This window comes from Zonotrichia leucophrys, chromosome 1, assembly GCF_028769735.1.
Source record: "Zonotrichia leucophrys gambelii isolate GWCS_2022_RI chromosome 1, RI_Zleu_2.0, whole genome shotgun sequence".
Taxonomy (NCBI): domain Eukaryota; kingdom Metazoa; phylum Chordata; class Aves; order Passeriformes; family Passerellidae; genus Zonotrichia; species Zonotrichia leucophrys.
In genome coordinates, this window is record NC_088169.1 from 97,507,784 (window position 1) to 97,521,586 (window position 13,803).

At 38.8% G+C, this 13,803-nt stretch overlaps 1 protein-coding gene across 1 annotated transcript in view; it reads left to right on the forward strand.

Moving 5' to 3' along the window:
• The first annotated feature begins 645 nt into the window (after positions 1–645).
• GUCA1C (guanylate cyclase activator 1C) overlaps positions 646–13,803 on the forward strand; it is a 36,615-nt gene continuing 23,457 nt past the window's right edge. Inside the window, exon 1 of the mRNA XM_064703106.1 lies at positions 646–849. Coding sequence (XP_064559176.1) covers positions 646–849 — 204 coding nt within the window. The remainder of the gene's footprint in view (positions 850–13,803) is intronic.

The window sequence follows — 13,803 nt, forward strand, 5'->3', positions numbered from 1 at the left end:
AGAGCAATGGCAGTGGGGGAGCAATTTTCAAGACAACATTGGCTTACAGGAGACTCAGTTGCTAGTAGAACTGCTGTCTAAAGACAACAAGTTTTTTGTGCTTAGTGTACAGCTACTTTCAGTTTTTTCAGGTTATCCAAGTCAAATTGTGTTGCAGTTTTGACCTGTAAGGTAAGATTTGTATCACCATATATACAGAAATAATAAAAATGAAAAGTCAGCTGCACAAAATGTATACAAGTATTAAAATGGTTCTAAGTTTTTGTTAAAACTTTATAAATTGTAAAAATGAAGGTTTAGAAACTACCCTCAAAGTTCCTGTGTGTTGCTTTTTCAATATTCATCCAGTTTAAACACCTTTAGCACCACAGATGCCAGTACAAGATGAGAACTGGTATAATCAGTTCATCTGAGGCTCTGCAGACTGACTGTGCACAAAGACTCTAATTAGCTGCTAAAACCACAGGGTACTAAAACCGGGTGCCAGTAATCTTTCTAGGGTGCTATATTTACTTAGTCTATCTTGGTAGTGATCTGTAAGAGGTTTAAAGTAGCTCTCAAAGGCAGAGTTGGTGTTTGAATGATCATTGTTGGGAAGGAAGAATCAACATTTGGATGAATTAGTACTGAAAAAGATTACCTGGTATGTTTGATGCAATGGGTGCTGCTGGATCAGCAGATGACATTAATGCTATGGAAATTCATCACTGGTACACAAAGTTTATGAAGGAATGCCCATCTGGACAGCTTTGCCTGCATGAATTTAAACATGTCCTAGATCTACATGGACTTACTCCTGAAGCTAACAACTACGTTGAACAAGTATTTCACACATTTGACATGAATAAGGTAAGAATTCATTCTTGACTTCTGGGCTTTTTTGTGGCTGTATCATTTGATGCACGTGTCTCAGGGAGCTGCAAGCTCCCTGCTCAGAGGTAATGGAAGCGATTCAATAGAAAACTCCAAGCAGATAACCAAGAATGGCTGGCAGACAATGCTGAATGCTTTGTTCCCAGTACATTTAGCCAATTTGAAAGTTTCTTACAGTCATTCTAATACATGCTAATGGTTTCTCATCTTTGAAAACCAGGTTTTTATCGTTATTTTCAGTGTGCATTAATAATTGAATTTTTTATTTATATAGCTGCTTGAAAAATCTTTCTAAGGCAGTGAGTGTTCAGCTGGATCCATAGGTATTAATGTTTTCAGTTTATGCAACACAGACACAACAAGATTCCTTCTGTCGCGGGATTCATTCTGAACACCTTCTGTGGCCTAATTCGGTATCAGTCAGTCCCCCTTTTCCAAAGGCACATCTGTTTGGTTTTGATCCATCATCCCGGTTTTGATCCATCATCCCAGTTTTAATGTTTAACATCCTAGGTCCTGCTAAGGATCTGTCCAGCAGCTGTTAGATGCATTGCTGTCTTATGTTATTGCATGGCAGCCTTCATACAGGTTCTCCTGGCCACGAGACTCACCCAGAGTTATTTTCCCCTTAAGCCACAGTAACACTTTCTACCAAATGTGACAAAAGCAGTGAAGAGTCACCTGTAATCCCTGAAGGAGTCACAGAAATTAGGTTTAGGCTGAATTGTCAATAATACAAACTAAGTTTTTAGCTAATAGAACATATCGCCCCATCTTGGTATAAAAAAATACTAAAAAAAAATAAAGCATTAATGTTCTCTACCCACATTTTTTATCTCATTGAGTTCAGAGATACAGAATTATGTAATTAATTATACTTATTCCAGAAAATGCTGAGAGTATAAGGTACTTTGTGTGTTTTTACATGCAACAGTGCCTCTATTACATGATTTTCTTGTGTTTCCATACACATCTCCACTCCCAATTCAGCTTGCTTTTTTGGAATTATGTAATTCTTCCATAATCCTCAAGGACTCTTCCTATAAAATGGTCTTCCCACTGCCAGTTACCAGATGGTTAAACATACTGAAATTTGATTAAGTAGTGTCACCTACCTCAATAAATGTGCTAATTACAGATGATGAGCAAACTTCCAGTTTGCCTGACTGGCAGAAATTGTTAATTTGGTGTGCTCTTTTGAATTAAAAATTTGATGCATTAAGTTTTCCAGAAAAGCTTTATGAATGCTAACGTTCCTGGATAGCGCACATGGACAGTGTCTGAGCTCACATAAGAGCTTTTCCAGTTTAGGTTGTTTGAGCATTTCCAGTTTGTTTAGGCATTAATGTTTAAGCATTTTTGCACTGCAAAAAGCCCTTGACACTTCAGTGATCTTGAAAAGTGGGGGGAGCTTTGGGTGTTGGGGATTTTGGCTTTTTATTTTGTGGAGGAACATCTTCTTGGTGTTGGTATTTTAGAAGTTCCTACATGCCTTTCTCCCACTACAACTAGCTTATTACCCATGGGGCAGTTTGCTCAATTCATCTGAGGAATATTAAGATGTATGCCTTAAACTTCTCAGGTTATATACAGATCAGTTAGACTCCTGCTACCAATCAGTCTCTCATCCCTTTCTCTGGTATCTCCAGAACTTTTTAATCAATTGGTATATTTCCACCGAGTTTCATAGAGTAGGCATTTCAGTTAATCACTTCCTAATGTTTTCATAAAATTTGGCAGCTGGGTAGCAGGGACACACCCAGAATGAATGCCTCATTCGTGCAGAATTAAGCTTTTATTCATTGTTTAAGGCAACAGTTGGCTGACAAAATGATCAGGCACTTGTTTTCTTTTGCCTAGAGAAAATACAGGATTGAGCTGGGGTACCAGCGTTTGGTGTTTTGGGAGACAAAAGACATAGTTTGTATGGATCAAGCCTTTTGTTTTGCTATTCCCAGAAGGGTTTTTTTTAATTAATATACCATGTTAGACAGAAAAAGATGCCTCAGTTTTTTATCAGTTTGGAACTCTTCCACCCATTTTAATGAAATTTAACAATGATTTGGCCTTTAGGGCTTCATAAAATCCACTGTAAAACTCCTTTTGCTAGGCTTAAAACCTCATTATTTAATAATGTGCTCCCACTAAATATCTGATGTTTATTTCCTATTCTGCAAGATGCTGTAACAGACCTCTACTAGCTACTGCTAATCTGAGGAATGGATTTTATTGTGTACTTTCTTAATTGAGCTGTTGCTCAGCTGCAGCGGTAGGACCAGGCAAAGTTATTTAGAAGGCAGAACAGGAATGGCACATTTAGAATTGTCAGTTAAATAAGATTGTATAGTCTATATCCATTTGGAGATGGAAATAAGATGAAGAATGGGGCTTGCATTGCCAGAAAAACGGCTGGCAAGTTTTAATCCCTGCCCAATCTATTTGTATAATTTAGTAGTTGGAAAGGCTTAAACACTTAGGAAAATGAATCAAGTGAACCAGAATATTTTATTAGAATGTTTTATGTTCTTCCTTTAAATACTAATTAAAAGGTCTTTTAAGGTTTTTATTAAATGGCAAGAGTATACCTACATTATTCAGATACAACACATAGTATCTAGATAAGATGTAGCTCAGTTTTATTCTTCTCTTGCCTTGAATAAAGTCTTGTGAAAGCCTCATTGAAAACCCTGTGGCAAACGAGAACCAGGATCTCTCAAACAACGTGCCAGGATTTCATAAGTTTCTTCTTTGGCATTTACACTGCATCTGTTTAGTTAGACATGATGTGTATATTTATCTGCTGTAATTTATGTTTTCTGTGAAGTCATTCTGTGGGGCTTCAGGCTGGCTTAGGGGACTGCTTCACATAAAAAGCAGAATGAGCTCTGTTCATTCCAGCTTGCCCAGAGAAATGCATGTGTGAGTTCCATGGCTTGGCATGGCTTTCTCAGTAACAGTATCCTCATAGTATTTTTGGTCATTCCGACTGCATCAACATTTCTAAAGAGAGCATGGCTCAGGCAGAGTACAATGGAAAAGAATTTGTCTTCTCGATTCTGGTCTTAATGCAGAAGTCCAGCTCAAGACTCCTTTCCTTGCTTAGCAGAGACAAGGAATCTTCGAGATGACTCAGCCCTTTCCAAGTTAGATGAACCAAGTCTCTCTGCCCTGCCTCATACATCAAAGGAAAAACAACTTACCTGAGTCAATGGAAACTAAGTCTTGCTTAACAGATTTTTTTTAAATCAGTTTATGAAAAAATCCTACACGTAAATCAAGGTTCTGAAGTGGCATAACACGTACAGATGTAAAAAGCCATAATGCCATTTTATTTTGACATTGAAAATTGCACCATTAGTTTTCTTTTGTTTTCTTCACCCTGTCCCGTCCAAACACACTCTGCCCTGAATTCTGCATATTAATTTTCTCTCATCGAGGATCAAATTTTCTCTGCTGCCATGGTGGTGGTAAAAATCACTGTCAGATCTATGACATTAGTGGATGAGGAAAAGAATTTGAGATTAAATTTCTTGCAGCATGCATGCATTTAGATTTTAGGAAGTGAGATTCCAAGCAAACAACAAACTTATGTGCAGGCAAGCTTCTCCCTGAACCTGAAATTGCTGAAGATGACTCTGTCAGCTTCCAGTTTCTATGATAACAAAAGTGCTATGCTTTAAATATTCAAATTTCTATCACTTAATTAACTGAAAACTCATCACTAAGCCTGTGAACAGAACATGGGTGTTAAGTGGATTATACAAATGAAGTAATATGATTACTTTTTAGTGTCTCCCCATGGCCTTGCTGTTTCAGAATTATATACATAAAGACACGTTGCTAGTTGTTTTTAACCTTGGGATTATATTAGGAAAACTACTTATACCATGCTTGGTTTAGATGGGATGTTAAATCAAAGTATGTACTTTTAATTGGACAGCCATGTGTTTTCTGTAATAAGTTCCCTTCCCAAATTTCACTTGCTCTGATTTATACCCTTTCTTCAGGTACTGTCATGTGAACTTCACCCATGTTTGTATTTAAATAACCTGATGTTTTCTGTGAGACATTTCTGTGAGATCTGAACATTTTTTCCTGATGCTAACAATGGTGTATTGTCTATTTCAAATCTAGCAAGAGTACCAAGGCTGCAAACCTGACACAAGCTCTTATACAACATAAGCATAAATGTTTTGTCTTCAAGAGAGTCCCTGCAGAAGCACCTGAGAACATGCCAAGGTCACTCCAGACAAAGAGAAGGACCCACCTATTGACAAGCTCTTAAAAAATCTCCTAAACGAGTTTGTTTCCTTGTAGGTGGGGATGGATGAGAGCCTTAAAACCCTCAGGTTTTCCCCTTTCACTACTGGTAGGTTGTGTGAATATTTTTGTCTTCACAAAATCTTTTTCAAAATTATTTTTCCCACCATTTCTAAAGTAAATTCTGTTCAGAGCTGCATTTTCAGACAGTTACAATGAACCTTTTCTGGTTTTCTTCTTTGTTTTATCATTACATTTTTATTCTTATTTAGAAAGCTTGTAAAAGACTTATGCAGCTGTTTTACTTCCCTATTCACCTCTTATAAAGAACAAATTTTAAAGCTAGGTGGTGGAAGGATATTTTTGCATAGATCAGAAAGATTTTTTTACTTCAAGAAGATAAATGGAAAGAATTTATGAGTGCAGTCAAAAAAAAAAACCAGGAATAAACAGGAATAAATAGAAAACAGCTTTTGAGGGGAGAGAGGAAACAAGTGAAATGTAAAAAAAAAGTAAAATTTACAAAATAGAGGCACAAGTATAAAGAGATTGGGAATAAATGTTCAAGGAGTGGAAGGAGGAAATAGTGCCTCACCCCTTCTTTGTACATTAATTGAAAACCTTGTGGAACTGAAATGCCAGCTATAGAGAAAAAGTGTTGAAAAGATTGTTAAAATCTTAACCAGAGATTCATTCTCCATCAGAAAGAGAGCTGACAGTTGGACAGAAACAACACGCAGGAATAAATGTGCTCGTTTGCTCACTGCAGTGAGAGAGGGCTGGCAGTGGCAGCCTCAGCATCCAGCCCCTGGAGGTGTCTCTCCACAAAGGCTCTCCAGTGTCCCAGAGAAGCGCTGGAACAGGGATTACTGAGCCCAGAAATACCAGGGCGCTCTTCAGCAAGAACACGAGCGCTTGTCTTGCGAGCCCGGGCCACTAGGAGATGCCAGCGGCTCAGCATCTGCTCACCCCGGGAAAAGGCTTCAGGCAGCAGGAAGGAAAACGTCTCCAATCAAAACAACGGCCCCTGATAAGGGAAGACAGCCTCGTCTTTGAATTAGATGTTTGCTGATGACTATTGGTTTGGCTTTCCTTTTTCCAAAATGCTTAACTCAGGGGATTCTATTGCTATAAAGAAAATAATTTAAATATAAAATTCAAATTTCTTGCAAATAGCTGTGCTGTGTAGGCAGATAAAAACAGGAAACCAGGATTTAGAGTTGTTTAAGGATCTATATGTAGCATTATTAACTGGAAAAATCCAATTTGTCTAAGTTGAAAGCCTTCACAAAAACAGCCTGTGGCATCAAAACATTGCTGGGGGTGAGAGTGTGTTTGGATCTATTACCATTAACATGAAGATTTCTGGAGATCCCCCATCTATTTCATCAGCATGGAAAAGTTCCATGATTTTTTTCTTCTTAGTTGTCCCAGTTGGAGCCAGGACATTTCATTGGCCTCTCAGATTTTCCCTGGATGTGAGGACTCTTTCATTTAATTTCTAATAAGACCAGTGAAAAGCAGCAGGTTAGCAATAGCAGGCATCGTTAGTCCCACGTGCAGTTGCCTGGAAAGAATTCTTTACAAGTGAGTTTAGGAAAACCAATGAATTCACAATAGCTATTAAAAGAAAGTATTCCTGACTTACTCTCCTGACAAAGGAGGATGCACCTCTTCGGCAGCTAGAAACTTTGATGAAAATAACAGCTTCAGCAGTGGGTCTTCATTGTAACTTATGAACTAAAAAATGGAAAATGTAAAATTGGTATCTCAGAGCACTTCCCATAATCATTGAAACTAAAGGAACGGCACTACAAATGCTTCTGTGGAAAGGGTAAGACTTGTTATTTCATTATGCTTGGTTGGCTGGTTATTTATAGGTACAGGCACACTGTAGCATGTGTGGCTAACAACACCCACAAAATTACATCTGTAACAGGTTTAATGACCAAAATAACCCTCTTAGACTGGGCTCTGCACAACTAAGATAAGCACAGTTGACTTTCTCATCACCAAGATATGTTTCACTGAGCTATAATCCTAATCTCCATGTCAGGAATAATGAAGCAGTACTACAAAAAGAAATCGGATCTAATAGGCTGAAGTATTGCTTTACAGATGTATTGCTTTAATGGTCACTGCCTTCTTTATCAGTTTTAAAGCTATACATTTTATTGCTTGTGCAACTGTGGTAGGAAGCATACAAGTAATGTGGCTGTGAACTAGCAAAGTTGGGCCAGTGCATGACCAGTGTTCTCAATGAGAGAATAATTCAGCAATTGTGTGTCCCACAATGGTGCCAGGGTTTAAACACCACAGAAAGCAGCAATGACCTCTCTTTTCCCCATCCATCCCCACTCTTGAGTTTGTAAGAATTTGTGAGTCCTCAGGCTAGGGTGTTGTGTCCTACTAGAAATTGGTCTCATTGGGGCAAAATCTTTCTGGTTTATAAAGGAGAGAAGTACAGCCCTTAAAAGCAAGCTACATTCTGATGAAGATAAAAGAAAAAAGGTCAGCTTGGTCATCCTCCTTGTATCATGCATAGAAGAAACTCAGAAGAAGCTTTTAGAAGCTAAACACTGATTCAAATTGTTAGAAAACTGTTGAGTAATCCATAGGGAGAAGACGGTGATGGTTGGGTCCTAATAGTTTGGGTCTTAAAAATCAAAAAAAGCAAACAACGAAAAAAGGAAAAACCCTTAACAGTGAAAGCCTTCAGAGGTAAATTTTCTGACTAGGATAGGTCATTTCAGCTCTTCTGGGAGGACAGCCTTCTCTCTCCAAAATGTTATGTCTTGTCCATTTGGGCTGTCTAGGTAGTCTTTCTGAAAACACCTCAACCAGATGTGCTTGAGCTGGGAGGTTGGTTGCATGTACCTTAAGAGACATAAATGGACTCTGAAGTTGGCTACAGATGATTAGTGGCCACATGCCTATGGGGAGCTGGAAGGTACTAGAGGGACATGGCAGGATAGGGGGAAGAAAACCTGCCTACTGCCAAGGTATCACTGTTTTCACAATACCCAAGAGAAAGAGAAGGTCATCGTTATTATTTTAGTTTTCTGCTTTTTTTATATTTCAAGTTAGTTCTTGATCACCCTGCTGGGAAGTCTTGTTTTGTTGTTGTTAGGAAAAATTAATCCACAAACATCAGAGGTTTATGTCCAAAAAGGAGACAGAGGAGTCCTTTTACTTTATTCAGATAAAAGCAGAAATCATGGGGCATTCCCCTGGGGTCTCTCAAATTTTTGGAGGATGCAGCCTCACTTTTTATGCTAATTCCCCAGCCGTGTTTCCCTTTCCTCTTTCCCATTGGCTGAGGTACTTGAGAGGCTCAGACTTCCCAAAACACCTGATACCGAAGATTTCTCTCTAACGTATAACCCTCCCTTTTAATTTTTAATTCTTACGGAATTTAGGGGTTTTCCCCATTGTTTCTTTCATCTTTCAATGTCCAATTTAATTTATCAGCAATCCTAAAGTTTATTTGTAAAAGCAAGTATCTTTTTCCATTCATCAATCAGTGGAATCCTTCCTATTGTTTCTTTTATCTCCCATTGCTAGTTTTACCTACCAGCAGACCCACAGCTTATTTGTAAAGACAAGTCTGCCATTTCTCTCATTGTGATGTGGGTTTTTATTTTTGAAGGCTCAACTGCTATTTTCAACCACTGTCAAAAAACTACCTTTTTCATTTGTAAAGAAATCTAAATTATATGATCCCTTCTAAAACTAAGAACTTGTAAACCATTTTCAGAGGAGAACTAAGGAATCTGATCTTTTTTTCTCATGGTTCCCTACAGAGACAGTTTTGCTTTAACCTTATTGTGCATTTTCTGTGTGCCTGTGTTGTTGCATTGATTGTCCTTGAACCAAAAATCTTTATTATGGAACTAGCATTTTCAGTGTCTGTAGTCCCACTTTTGTCTGTTTATATGTTTTGTTTATTCCCAAGATGTTGTACAGGTTTCAGAAAGGTTCTTGGCATCTCAAGAGATTCTGTAATTTTATCTTCACTTTTAAGAATCAGCTTTGTTTGGTACAGACAGCTCATCGGGAATTGTTTCACTGTGTTGTCTATATACAAAGTAGTCTCTACACCCATTGTTTCAGCATTCCTTGATATGTCTTTGCTATATTAATTTATTCTGTTTGGCTCCACATTGTTACCAATTTTCTATTTTTATTTATAAATAGAAATGCTCCAATGCCCTTGACTTCTGGAACAGATGATTTCTATAGAATTTCTACTGTCTCAGCACATGCTTTGTCTGTAGCTCATTAAGGGCTGTCAGACTATGCAGAGGGTTATAAATTTTCGTCTTTTTGTGCCCCATAAAACTCACCTTTCTTTTTATGTCAGATGCTATATCAACCAAATTATACCGTTCTAGTCCCCTGCTAGAGGTGAGGGATGCTGTGAGACTGAACTGTAAATCAGATTATTTTTTACCCAGGCATTTTTGCTGTCTTTACAGGTGTTTTAGTTATTCCTATTAAGCTAAAGGGATTCTGAAAAAAGGTATTACTTTAAAAGCATTCCAACCTTGACTTAGCATTCTCTTGTAAGTCTTTTGCCAGACTAACACAAAGTTGGACTTCTAAGGCCTTTCTTTAAGGCAGTGCAGCAGTCTCTCATGTGCCTCAGTCACTGTGGGCACACTTCCCCAAGACTTGCTATTTGGAAGCAACAAACAGGAGTAATGTATGATTTTTTCAGGAGGAGAAGAGAGGAGGAAGGGTAGAGGGATCAGTTTCCTGTGCCTAGATCCCAAGTTTCCTGTGCCTAGAATGAAATCCAGTGACCAGTGTCTGTACAGCATCATGTGAAGATATGGAAGGGAACTGTTATTGCCCAGGAGAAAGAGAAAAAAGAGGAAGGATGACTAGCACTGGGTGACTTATTGATGGATGGTTCTTATTTTCAGCCTGCTTGTCTTGTTCCTGACACTGTTGTCTTGGTTTCATCTGGGATAGAGTTAATTTTCTTCCTAGTATCTGATACAATATTGTATTTTTTATTTAGTAGGAGTAATATTAATAACACACTGATGCTTTGGTTGTTGCTGTGTAGTGTTTATCCTAAGTCAAGGACTTTTCAGTGTCTCATGCTCTGCCATTGAGGAGGTGCATAAGAAGCTGGGAGGGATCACAGCCAAGATAGCTGACCCAAACTGGCCAAAGTTTGGGTGATACTCCATACCATGGAATGTCATGCTAAATACATAAACTAAGGGGAGCTGGGAGGGGCCAATTGCAGAGACGGACTGGGCATCTCTTAGAGGTTGGTGAGTAATGTAGTGTACACCACTGGTTTGTCTTGGGTTTTATTCCTCTCCTGCATTATTATTATTAGTTACTATATTATTTTATTTCAATTATTAAACTATTCCTATCTAAACTCACTAGTTCTACCAGGTTTTTTCCTATTCTTCTCTCCATCCCACCAGGGGCAGGGGTGAGTGAGAGCACAGCTTCCTACAGCACTCAGTTGCCACTTGAGGTTAACACACGATACCTGTCTTTGCTGTTTGACACAATCACTGGTCATTTCTTTAAGAGCAGGACAGGATGGCTGAAGAAGAAAGTTCAGAATTGTCATCAGAATGTCCATCCCCAAGAGGTTGGTCTGCTTTCCTTTCACCTCCCTTGTCCTTGCATCCCCTTCATTCACTCTCAGTGTTCTATCCAGCATACACCTGCAGATGAAATGCCTACACAGGGTGTGTTCCCATTCTCTCTCACTCACTGGGATCACACAGCAGGTCCAGGGCTGGGATGTGGTCTCTGCAGGAAAGGCAACACACTGACTATCCACTTTGCTCTATGTTCTTTGCCTATTGAACCAGTTTGGGCTAAAGTGATGGCAATGTCTGTGTCTTTCTGTTTGGTCTTCAGAGGTTCATTGGCACCTGAGAAGTGTCCAAGGTTTCTTACTCAAATGCCATATTTAGAAGTATATGATAATAAACTTGTTGATGTCCTTGTGGAGAGAGCTGAAGCACAGACCATTAGGAGTATGGGAGTCCTTCTCAAAAACTGACCTGATCTGTAACATTGATTGTTCTCTGACTGAATTCAGACTGGAGGATGGTTGCCATTTTTCATGGGCATTCACCACCTCACTGTGGACTGTGCTCTTAAACTCCCCTGATTATAAATGAAAAGGATGAGTGGCAGTGTCTTGTTTCTGTATCACTAACATCCTATATATTTACATCGTTATTTATACTCCTCATTTCTTTGTCCTATAGTAACACCCCTGAGCTGCTGATCTCCTTGTGTAAAAGCTAATCAGTACAGAAGTATTACTGATACCTAACCCCTTCCCTGAGCCTATGGAGGAAGAAGGAATTCAGCTCCTTAAAGCTGTAAAATAAAAAGCAGGACTACAGCACTGAGAAAGAGCAAACCTATTATTAATTTTCTTACCAGACTAAGCTGATTCCTGTTAAGGAAGTTACTGTAAAACATTCCTTTTCCACTCAAATTCTGTTACAAGGATGCTGACCAAAACCATGTCTGGAATTCCATGCTGAGAGGGAAGAAATAGGATATGATTTGCACACAAATACAAGATCCCACACAGCATACTTATGATAAAAGGTACATCAAGGAGGAATCCAAAGGGCTCAATTTTTAGAAAGGCTTAATCCACTTACAGCAAAGAGGATGTAATTACAGGTATTGCTGTTTGCACTCTCAACTTTTCCATCCTTATTTGCAGCAAAAATTATAGATATTCCTAACAACTATTCCAGAATTAGACTCTTGTGTGTTGTTAATGGTTTGCACATAATTCAAAATCACTTTTATAATATCCTCTTTATTTTTTTAATAACAGGCATGTTTGTAGTCAATGGAAGCATGGTGAACTATAATTTGACCATGGTGCTCTTTGCCACAATTTGAAATCCCATCTATTTTAGACTTGGGCATTAAAGGTAATCTCATGAGTAGAGATAGGCACTACATAAAAATAGAAACTTATGCTGTAAGATGTTTAACGTAGCCATTTAAAAGCCATATTAACCTGAGCTGTGGTCATGAGCAAGACTTTGAACCTGGGAGATACAAATGTGAACAGACAAAAAGGGACACTTACTGTGCAACAACATGGGCGCCCAAGAATCTGTACCAGATCCCCCTGCACAGATGCACCATTATTACAGCAAATTTATGAGAGAATGTCCATCTGGGCTGCTTAGTCTGCATGAATTCAAGAAACTTTTGGACCTTCAAGGGCTGGATCCACAGGGAGACCTATACATTAAACGAGTGTTTGATATCTTTGATCTGAACCAGGTAAACCTTCTTTTCTTTTTGGTTTTTTTTTTTTTTTTTATCTCATACTATTGCTTTGTTTGTGAGTTGTAGTCAGCAGGCTCTTTTTTGTGCTATCCTCCCAAAACTGCTCTTATGGACAGGTTTGCCATTAAAGGTGCACTAGAAGAGAAAAAGTGAGACTGTGCTTTGAGGGTTTGGATTAGGACTTTGTTAGTACTTTCTGGGGACACTTAAAAAATTTCAGGAAACCATTCTTAAAAAGAGAGGTAATTTCCAGATCACTGGAAATTACAAATAGAAATTATTTTTGTATTTATTGCTTATCCCGTGCTTGTATATAAGCATATGAAAACATTGGTGTGCTCAAAGTTAATAAGTTCTTACAACAATGTTAGACAAAGGGGGAAATAGGGTCTGCACGTAATTGAAGACGAAGTGCAGTGTATATAAATAGATTTGAATGGATTTTCTCAGAGTACTATATTGAACTTGGGGCAGAGGTGAAAACAACTCAGTTGAGGAGTTCATACTCAGTATACAAGTCACAAGACCAAATATTACTGAATGAAGAGGTTCAGAAGTTTCTCCAGGCTATACTTCTAATTTACCCTTTTTTCTGCTGCAATAACTGCTTATGATTGCAATCAGCTCTCTGCAATGTAGCTGGCTCCCAGACAGACAAGATAAATTTTCCTTAGTAGTACAGACAAGGCTGAAGACACGGTCATCTGGTACTTCTGTGCAGCACCCCTTTCTGGGTCTGTCTTGAGCACTGCCTCATGTTTGTAAGGTCCTGGAGCCCTCCACTCATTGTGATGCTGAGTGGCCTGGGGCACATGCTCTGCAGTACTGTGAAACCTTCAAATTTGTTGAGACCTTCAGATTCTAGATTAATGTAAAAGTGAGGAGAGTGGAATCAAAGCAGGTTAGAGAAAGAGCACTTGCTTGCCCTTTGCTGTGGCAGTGGCCAAAGACACCTAAAATAGGAATAATCTGCTAATTGCTACTACTCTATTTGGTGTTACAGAGTTGTGTCACTCTTGCACAGGCTGTCATCCCTTGTACACAAAGTTGTTAAATAAACTGCCAGACACTAAAACTACTGCTTTTATGAGAAGTAGAGGGAGGACAGATGCTTGGGGGGACGTAACACGCATTTTAAATGTAGACAGGAGGTATGTATGGTGTCAAAACAGAGAGGCATGAAAACTGCACCAGGACTGACAGCTGGAGAACACACTGCATTTTGAGCACGGCAGGATCACTGTCCTGAAAGATCTCAGCTGCCTCATCTGTGTCACTGAACTGCCTCTTTTACTCTTTGCCAACTTTCTTGCTACATCTTTCTGAACTTTTGTCTTCCTCAGATGTGCTAAGATCAAT